This window comes from Orbicella faveolata, unplaced genomic scaffold, assembly GCF_042242905.1.
Source record: "Orbicella faveolata isolate gen_17 unplaced genomic scaffold, um_ofav_v1 contig_4, whole genome shotgun sequence".
In the NCBI taxonomy this organism is placed as follows: domain Eukaryota; kingdom Metazoa; phylum Cnidaria; class Anthozoa; order Scleractinia; family Merulinidae; genus Orbicella; species Orbicella faveolata.
Window position 1 is genome coordinate 2,551,009 of NW_028301569.1, and position 10,084 is coordinate 2,561,092.

General features: G+C 38.4%; 2 protein-coding genes across 2 annotated transcripts; one reads left to right on the forward strand and one right to left on the reverse strand.

Annotated features, from left to right (window-relative positions):
• Positions 1–807: 807 nt before the first annotated feature.
• LOC110064038 (EKC/KEOPS complex subunit Lage3-like) lies at positions 808–3,244 on the reverse strand. Its single transcript, XM_020771040.2, has 3 exons — positions 3,179–3,244; positions 2,942–3,070; positions 808–1,836 (listed from the first exon to the last, which is right to left on the reverse strand). The coding sequence occupies exons 1-3, from the start codon at positions 3,202–3,204 to the stop codon at positions 1,719–1,721; spliced, it is 273 nt and encodes a 90-aa protein (XP_020626699.1). The 5' UTR covers positions 3,205–3,244; the 3' UTR covers positions 808–1,718.
• Positions 3,245–6,531: 3,287 nt separating this feature from the next.
• LOC110064035 (dual specificity tyrosine-phosphorylation-regulated kinase 2-like) lies at positions 6,532–8,925 on the forward strand. The gene has a single exon (XM_020771036.2). It carries the CDS (start codon positions 6,660–6,662, stop codon positions 8,394–8,396), a length of 1,737 nt encoding a protein of 578 aa, XP_020626695.1. The 5' UTR covers positions 6,532–6,659; the 3' UTR covers positions 8,397–8,925.
• Positions 8,926–10,084: the final 1,159 nt, after the last annotated feature.

Genomic DNA, 10,084 nt, shown 5'->3' on the forward strand with positions numbered 1-10,084 from the left:
ATATTATGTTCAGATGAGCAAGCGGACTTCATAATTCATTTTTTCTTATCGGTCTAAAATAATTCTTTGTCATTGTCTTAAATGCCAGCTTTGCTTTGAGGTATTTATTGGAAAGGGAGTCTTGTAATAGGAATAAGAGCACTAGTCTTACAAAAACTAATGAGACGATCTCAGATAGTGCAGAGTGCAATTTACCGCTCTGATACAGTAGTCATATAGGTCCTCACCCATGCCATTCTCTCCCTCAGTAGTCAACTAGGCCTTTTCCCCTTGCAGGATAGGGGCGGAGAAAAACTTGATAAGAGGTAATATTGGCATTGTGTATGTTTCATGTTTGTATTTTCTTTCAAGGCCCAAAAATAACTTACAATTACTGTTTGGCAAGATGGCTTTGAATTTTATTGCCATGTTTTACCCTGAGTTTAGGTCATTTTAAATTCAGTAAGACACAGAAGCAAATATGACAATTTCACTTTTCATGCCAATGATACTGTCTTTTGTTTTCCTCATCAAGCTATGCAACATCATACCCTTGTTTCCTCGAAAATATAAGAAAGATGTGTATTTTTTACTTACTGCTAGAGATAAATGGAATAATGCTAAATACCTGATGAAATATCGAAGAGGAATGATTTTGTTTTATTCAAAACACAAATTTTCATTACCGGTAATCTAATTATAACATAGTCATGTCCAGTCACGGAATAGTTCGATCTCATTCACGTCAAACATGTAACTAATGTAGGAAAGTTTTGGCTGAATATGAAGTTTTTGCTCCCTTCATAGAAGAGGAAATAAACAAGCCGCTAAGGAAAAGCATTCTTTATTTGAACCTTAGCAAACACACAATAATTATAAAAGAACAGACAAAATTTCTTGAATCGAGCTAGGGGTGATTCCAGAAGATACACAGTTACAGTAGTGTTATTTGCACTAAAAAAGGTAGAATGACGTTACCTGAAATACAGCTGCTATCCCTGGTCAAAATAGTCCAGTTCTGGCCCTCTCTCTGTCAAGCAACGCTACGGTAGCGTTGCGGGACAGAGAGAGGGCCAGAACTGGACTAGTGGTTGACACTGAAGGCTAACTTATCTGCGCACGCATTTCGAGCAAACTGCTTTATTTGTTCTTAAGAGAATAGCACCACAAGGATAGCAAGAGATTTGCAAAAACATGTATATAGCTTTGTCATGTTTTCAAGAAACCAACGTAAGTATGACATGTTTTGTGTAATGCACTCGAGTACCTACCCCACCTAGCCCCCCCTTCCACCAAGGCTAATTGATTAATTGAAATTAATTAATTAAACAAACATTAAAGTTAAACACATTATGGCGTTAGCGGCTTAGTGGACAACGGCCCCCTAAACCATCCCAATAGTGCACTCTGCACTAGAAAATTGGTGTTCAATGGGAAATGCTTATTAGAAAGGGTGCACTTTCTGGAAGGAGGGCACTAAATCAAATCTTTATGGTACTCTCCACATTCTTGCTTGAGAGTTTTCCTGAGAGAAGTACTTGAATTTAAGCTTATTATTCTGTTCTACTAATGAAAAAATGGCAGTTTTCCAAAGTTTGTTGTATCAAAGAGCATTTAACTTGGTGACCAGGTGGATCATTCTGACAGCATTGGGTCAAACACAAGAGAGTACATACACTGCAAGTGAGCACAGTTATTTGTAGGGCCTGACCACTGATTTGCTACACCACAGGTAAAGATCATGAGTCTTCCAGAGGAGGTCCAAATGCTTCAATTGTCTCAGTTACTAAAGCTAAATGATCAAGGAAGCCATTTGCACAAACTCTGAGTGTCTTGGCTTCAGAGGACAGTATTGTTCTGTAAAGTTAAAAAGAGTTGTTTCTGTTTATCTCATGTTTGTAGCCAATACTTTCAATAATGGATAGTCACATGTTTGTATGCATCAAAGAAATGATTTCTTTGCTAAAAAATTATGCAGGTTTATTGCAGTGCAACTACTTCAACCCGGCCATAATTGAGAACAAAGGATGGCAACATTTTTGTAAACAAACCAATAACATTGAAGAATACAAATAATATATATCCAACAAAGTTTGAAACCTTAAAAAAGTTTCACCATGTTGGGGGCTTGTCAAGAAACTTTATCATTTTTTGATTGGTCAGTTTCCAACCCTATATTGTGAGCAGTTTTTTTAACATGTCAGGCTGGCTGTCACAAAATGAGTTTTCAAGCTAAATTTTTATAGTAAATGTAAATAATTACGATAACTCCCCACCAAGGATGGGATCTGTAGAGTTCTATACACTACAGTCATAGAGGTGTCTAGTATAGTAATTCAAGTGAAACAGACCTTCATCTTGGTTTGATTTTTTTTTTTGTAGAACTATTGTCTGGATGCTTCAATGTCACTTATTTCTTTACAATACGGTTCCCGATTCATTGTTCTATTTTTCAGTTTTTTCACCAGTAGTGGTCCCACTATAAAATCCTAGTTTTTCATGGGCTCATATACACTCCACTATTGATCGAGGAGGCAGTTAACTTTCCCCCATGAAAAGAAGTAAACGTGCTGACATATATGGGTGCGTTCCTTTGGGGTGACCTGGATCAGGACCAGTGATCCAAGATCTGTCTGGATCATGGTGCATCAAAAGAACCGATGAATCCATTCTGGTCATGGATTCATCAGTTTCTTTGACGCACCACGATCCAGACAGATCTTGGATCACTGATCGTGATCACCCCAAAGAAACGCAGCTATAGTTTGCCTCCCTTCTTCCATAGAGATATCTCGAATTCTCTTTACCCCTCGGACAAATTCAACTCCCGCCTCGAGCAAACCCCTGTCCCCTTACCCAATTGGATAAAATGGAATGGGCCTACACAGAAATCTTACCTACTTGAAATGACAAACGTGGTCTGGTTCAGAGAGAAATCAAGTGAAACTTTAATAATACTCACACATGTAGTACATTTCCTTTCACAGTGAGCATTTTCTTTGCTCCTCCACGTTTCGGTTCTTGGTCAACAGAAAGAGAGTTGCAGGCAATTTGTGCTTCAGATTCCGTCGTAAAGGGCACAGAAATTTCCCTAGAACGTAGGGAAGCAACTATTTGAACACAAAATAAAATAGATAGATAGAATCAAACAATATTTAGCCACCAAAATATGGATAAATAAGCTCAGAGACAAACGTACAGTTTCAAGTCCGTTTTGTCTGCCATCTTGAAAACAGCGGTATTCAGCGGAATTACAAATAATGAGTACTGTGTGCTCAAAGGCCTGGCGAGAGCCCGGCAGGACGTTGGTAGGACGCCCGACAATGCCTGGCAACCACAGCGCGGGTCTTCGCCGAGATTTAAAAAATACAGCTGTAATTTATACTTTTTTGGGCACACAACGGAAGAATTGCTTCAAGCATTGTTCTTACAATGTACGGTAAGTGACAACTGAGAGCTTTTTCTCTTTTTCATGTCATAAAGGATAAGTGGCGCCTAAATGTGCTTATATGACTTATATCACTAGTTGCAGGGGTTCTTCGGTCAACCTCTGTTCCTGTCGCTGTGTTGGGACTGTTAGAAATTCAAAAGATTTGGGAATATTGATCACCACAATGCATTTTGGGGGAGAGTTTATGGGCGATTTGTATTTGAAGGGAATGCCATCTGGACATGGAGGAATTTGACTCATTCTAATATTCTCCTGCGGATTCCACCTGGGCACGGGGATGGGGACAGAAAAGACACCCCTTTTGCATACCTTTGATTGAAAAAAGGTACCCCTTTTCACATACTTTCCATAACTGGTCCGTATTATTCATTTAGTCTTGTTATCATTTTCATGTAGTGTAAAACAAATGAAATGTTACAGCCATAAGGGGTGTCTTTTTGAAAAATGTCTCATTTCTACCCTTTTATATACCAGAAGCCTGAAAACAGTACCCCTTTCAGGCAGAGCCTCCCTGTATTGGCCATTATAGGCAGTTATTCCCAAGAAAAAGTGGTGAAGATTGATTGCTTAACTCTTGGTTCCTTTTCCTCCTGTTAGCTTGGGTTGACCCCAGGGGATTCTTTCTGAACTACTTTTTGTGGTTCTGGCACTGCCTTGTAGGCTTTTGTCGATTGTGCTAGCATAATTTTTGGCATACTTTAGCAAACCGACCATAATTTTTAGCTTTTATCTCAATTTAGCACTGCTAGCGTAATGTGGCTTTTCTGACCTTCACGAAATGACATAATTTTGTCATGAATATACTTCTTTTTACTTTTTCTGTTTCTTAAAACTTCTGTTACTGTTGTCTTTGGGCCGCCCAGGGTCAGTGTGATGTTTCTTGGTCTTAGGCCCCGTGCATATGGCTCAGTAGTGAGCTGACTCAGCCTGACTGAGCTCTAAGATCTCATTGTCAAATTTGAGTGCTTCCCAAGTTCCAGTTCAGATAGTTCAGCAGCCTACAATGTCATACAGAGAGCTTCCATCTCTTGGGAGCGTTTACTTAAACCGTCTTTAAGTCAGAGCGAATTAACCCAGTTCGTACCCCCACCACAGTACAAGGGGGTGGTGGGGTTGATGGAACCCCTCCCCTAGGGTTTCGTTCTGTTAAGGCACAAAGAAATACATTTACATAGATTAGATAGCCCTTTGCTATTTACGACGTGAAATGACATCATTTGACCTGCCATCTTGGATCTCACTGTTTTCTTGAAAAGTCAAGAAATAACCAAAATTAATACAAAGTCAAGTTAGGATGCTTAGAAATGTAGAAAACGGTAGTTCCAAATGGCGTTATTCCTTGTTTTGTGTTTACTCGCCCTGTTTTATCTTTATTTTGCTTAAAAACCAAGTGGCATAATTTTGATGCAAGGAGAACAATTTAGAGAAACAAGCATACCAGTAATTTCCAAAATTTTGAGCAGTGCTAGGAGCATAATGTGCCAGTTTTACAAGCACAATTATTGACAAAAGCCTACTGGCTTGGTAATCCTGTTTTCTTCTCCAATCCCCAACCCCAACCCCCCCCCCCCCCATCCCTAGATTTTCTCTTCCCATTTTAAATTTTGTCTCCAAAGCCAACCAGTGAATGATCAAGATTTCAGAAGATTTATTTCCTAAACATATCCAAAGATAACCTTACTCTTCTTTTTTTTCATATAAATTATATGTTTTTTTATTTAATGCATAAAGAGAACTTACAGAATCAATATTGCACCCTTTATGGTAGTTGTACATTTGCTATTCCTTTTCTACATACAAATCCACATCCACATTGTTACAATAATTATTGTGTTATCAATTCATTTCATTGAATCAGTGTCACTAATAGACTAATTTTGATATATTATTTAAAACAATAGACCTCAGTACAAGACTCTGGGGAATAACTAAAGAGTTTGTGGGGTTTATTCCCCAGAGCCTCATGCTGAGGTCCATTGTGTTAGGCTGAATCTTAATATATTGAAATTGGTCTATTAACTAACACATTATGCTAGAAGTCAGTACATATACGTCAGTTAGACTTATGCAAAAAAGAAAATAAATAAAACTGGAGAAAAGTGCAACTTAAAAAATATCAAATTGATTTCATTATGAATACCAGTATTAGATTACATTTCAACTTAACATTTCTGAACTACATGAACTACAACTACACTTTAAAAAGGCCTCTTACATGCTGCCAGAATTGGTAATTTTCATTTGAATGAAATGCTATCACACAACTCTAGCTGTTTGTAATTCAGAGTAATCACTGATAACTTTACCTCATCTCTGTCCTTCTTGGTCCTTCCTGTGGTGAGGGCAAATTAAATTTAACAGAGGCTAGGTTTACACACTTGAGGATTGTAAATTACTTAATTAAATTGGTTCTATATTGACCCAATGATTTAAGACATTAATTTCCTTTACATAAAACAAACTGAATAGCTGTGGACTCCTAAGTTTTTGTTTGTAATGAAAATAACTATCATTTTGAAACATTTTCTAAGGTTTGAAAAAAATCATTTTTTTCAACGATTTTTTTTTTCTACGATTGATGAAATCATCCGACTTGTGAGCAAACATAACTTGACATGCTACGAAAGTTATGTTTTTAGTGTTAGCAGTATGAATTTTTTGTAGTTGTAACTCAATGCTTTAATATCAATTTAAAAAAGAGAGAACTTTGATACGTGTTTTTTTTAGTGTAAAGCTACATAATTGCTAATCAGGAAATATACGCTTTCTTTCAAGTAAATGCACTAAACAATGAAATCCCGTATATCAAATAAGCTGGGTCTTCGATAAGCTCAAGTGCAAGTGAATATATTCAATATATTTTACCAAATCCATTAATTGTGTTAAAACCGCATTAAGCTCAATTGTTATCTTTCTGTTGAAAGCAAAATGCAATATTTCTTTAAAGCGTGACGAAAGAGAATTTACATGTAAATCTTCAGAAAGATCGTAAAAAATACGTTCATACTATGACGTCACGGCGAACTGGTTTGTTTACGTCTTGTGGTTTCCAAGACGCCGCAAAAGAGCGCGTTGATTGGTTAAAAATTACCTGGCAACGACGCAACGAAACAACATCAAATGCGGCTGACAAAAGAGAAAGCAATTTGTGAGGCTTGATTACTTCGAAGCAGCGTTTTGGGATTTCAGAACGCTAATATACTGGCTGCGATTGAAACATCGAGAGTACATGATGATAACTACTAGTCAAAGGAAACCATTAGCGGTTTCTAAAAGGGGAACGGGAGGAGATGCAATTTATGTGGACAGAAATGGCAACGCGGATGTGCTACCACCATTGAAACCGTCAACGAAAGGCAATGTAAAGGCCCATGAATCTAGCGTTTCTGGAGCTCTACCGCTTGTTGGGGGAGTTCAGGTACAACAGCTGTTTGAAGAAGAAACAAACCAGCAGAACAAGAGCAAGATCGCGAATGAAATACAAGCTCTTCCAGCCGTCCATCGCCCGATCTCGGTATCCGGGAATGCGTCGCCTTCGTCGGGAAGGAGATCCAGCGCTAATGGCTCGGGAACGCTGAAGTCAAGAGGGCTACCCATGAGTCCAGAACAGGCAATGAAACAGTTCATGCACAAACTAACAAGCTACGAACATCATGAAATCTTTAATTATCCCCAAATCTGGTTTGTTGGACCAAATGCTAAGAAACGTCAGGGTGTGGTTGGTGGCGCGAATAACGGAGGCTATGATGACGATCAGGGCTCGTATATCCAAGTTCCACATGATCACATCGCTTACCGCTACGAAGTTGTCAAGATTATCGGTAAAGGAAGCTTTGGACAAGTTGTAAAAGCTTACGATCACAAGACTCAAACTAATGTGGCGCTCAAAATGGTCCGGAATGAGAAGCGATTCCACAGACAAGCAAAAGAAGAAATCAGGATTCTAGAACATTTGAAAAAGCAAGACAAAGACAACAGCCACAATATAATTCACATGCTTGACAATTTCAATTTTCGTGAACATGTTTGTATGACCTTTGAGTTGCTGAGTATGAATCTTTACGAACTTATAAAGAAGAACAAATTTCAAGGTTTTAGTGTTCAGCTGGTACGGAAATTCGCGTACTCGATTCTTCAATGCAGCGACGCACTTCATCGAAACAGGATCATTCACTGTGACTTAAAACCAGAGAACATTCTTCTGAAACAGCAAGGCAGGAGTGGAATTAAAGTTATCGATTTTGGCTCAAGCTGCTACGAACATCAACGTATTTATACGTACATTCAAAGCCGGTTTTACCGCGCACCTGAAGTCATACTTGGAGCTCGGTATGGTATGGCGATTGATATGTGGAGCTTCGGTTGCATTTTAGCTGAACTTTTGACAGGATATCCTTTGTTCCCTGGCGAAGACGAAGGAGACCAACTCGCTTGTATCATTGAACTGCTAGGCATGCCTCCTCAGAAGTTATTAGACAATTCAAAGCGAACGAAGAACTTCATCAATTCCAAAGGACATCCGAGGTATTGCACAGCGACAACATTGCCAGATGGAAGCACAGTTTTGACTGGTGGCCGTTCCCGGCACGGAAAGACGCGAGGCCCACCTGGCTCTAAGAAATTCACAACTGCTTTGAAAGGTTGTGAAGACACGCAGTTCATTGATTTTCTTCAGAGGTGCTTGGAATGGGACCCTGCGCAACGTATGACTCCATCACAAGCCCTTCGACACCCGTGGCTTCGAAGGCGCTTGCCTCGAGCACCCGACTCGAACGCAACCGACAACAAGCCTTACCACCGGCACAACTCTGGATCGGCTGTAGCCAAGCTCCCACCAGCTGCTCCTACATCAGGGAAAGCGAAGCCACGAAGACAAATAGGGGAAATTTTGGACGATGGACGCGGTGTTACAGACTCAGCTAAACTTAACACCAGAACTGTGTTGCCGAAAATAGTTGGAAGATAATTTCTATAAGTTAATTCAATTCAGCATATAAATTCTAAACAATTTTTCGTTTACCACGAAATGTTATATTTTTTCCATGCCTTTTGGGCACTTTTTTAGGAGGGCTTTTAGTGTTTTTAAGGTAATCACACCAACTGTGATGCTTTCGCAGTGGACTTCTGCTTTTCATCAAGTGTAAATCGTTTCGACTCTTACGTGTACATCTACGTATAAAGCTCAATGGATAGTGATTCGAACAAACAACGAAATGAACACTATTTTTTTGGGAAGAAAAGAACCAATTATATGATCTAAAAAGTTAAGTTATACATAACAACGCTGTAAAGAATTGAATTTTATTTCTGTATATACGAGTGCAGTTAGGTACAATTTTATTATTCACCTTGTATATATGCATGTTTAGCTATTCTCATTCATGATGATGAAATTATCAGGATGAAATTTTATCCCCGAGAAAGCAGACCAGAGTTCATTTTAAATGTAAGTTTAGGGAAGAAGAGAAGTAAATATTTCTACTTTTCCAAAGAAATCTCTGTTTTCTTTGCTGTACATTCCCAGTGTGTCGTTGCAATGTGCATGTCATTTCCAAAGATAGCTATGTCAAATAGTTCATGCATCACCTAATGTTTGATAACCTTGATCTACAATTAATTTTAACACAGCACCTCAACGTTGCAACGTGTTTGATTGCCTTAAAAACCCAATAGGAATTGTTTCAAAGCAAAATTTACAGCAGAACAGTAGCCAGAAAGAGGACAAAAGGTCCTTACAGGCTGGGTACCCATGGTATGCCATTGTTTGATCTCTGTTCTCATCATTTGGTATTGTTAGGATACCAATAATATTTCTGTAAAGAGACACACAAACGTTGGCCTACATACTTCAAAAATGGAATTTCCAGGTAAACTGGCTACTCAGAAGTGGCTTCACATTTCTGCAGTATTCAAATTTTGGCGAAGTGTTAATTTTAGCATCATCTGTTACGTAACATTCATTCATGCTGCATTGTTCCTAATTCATGAGATCAACAAATTGTTTCAAAGCATGAGTTTTCAGAATGCTATTAATAAATTTTTGGTCTCTTTCCAAGAGATTGAAGCCCCTTCTTGTCAAACGTACTTAGTTTCCTGTCACAATCACTAATGGAAAAAAGGGTCAACATTTGCTGTCTAATTTGTTGGAGGTGGCATTTGCTGTCAGTGTCATTTTAACAAATATTGGCACTGAAATGACTTGCTTATTCATAATTAATTTCAAGACAAATAATTGCACTGATGGATCTACCCTTGAAATTCTTAATGCAGTTGCAAATCATACAAGAAAACTAACCTGCAACTTTTATCACTTGAAAAAACTTTGTATAGTTATTTTTCTACTCAATAATTTGTACTTACCACTTTTTCATCATGATAAAATCACAAAAAGCAGCAAAACAGACACAGGATATAATTGTGTTTGGGTAGCAGTGGCCCTGCCAAAGGGGTTCTCATGTCAATTCTCTGGATTTTTAAAACGTCTTGTCACTGTGTTATCAATACATTATTCTACCGGTCAGATAACGGAAGAAAACTGAGGAAATAGATGTATTTTGTTGCAAATACCATATTGGATGAGGTTGAGCAAAATATGTGATTTGTCAGTGGAAAGCAGATCAATTATTTGCCAAAGCTGAAGGCCGAGGCAAATTA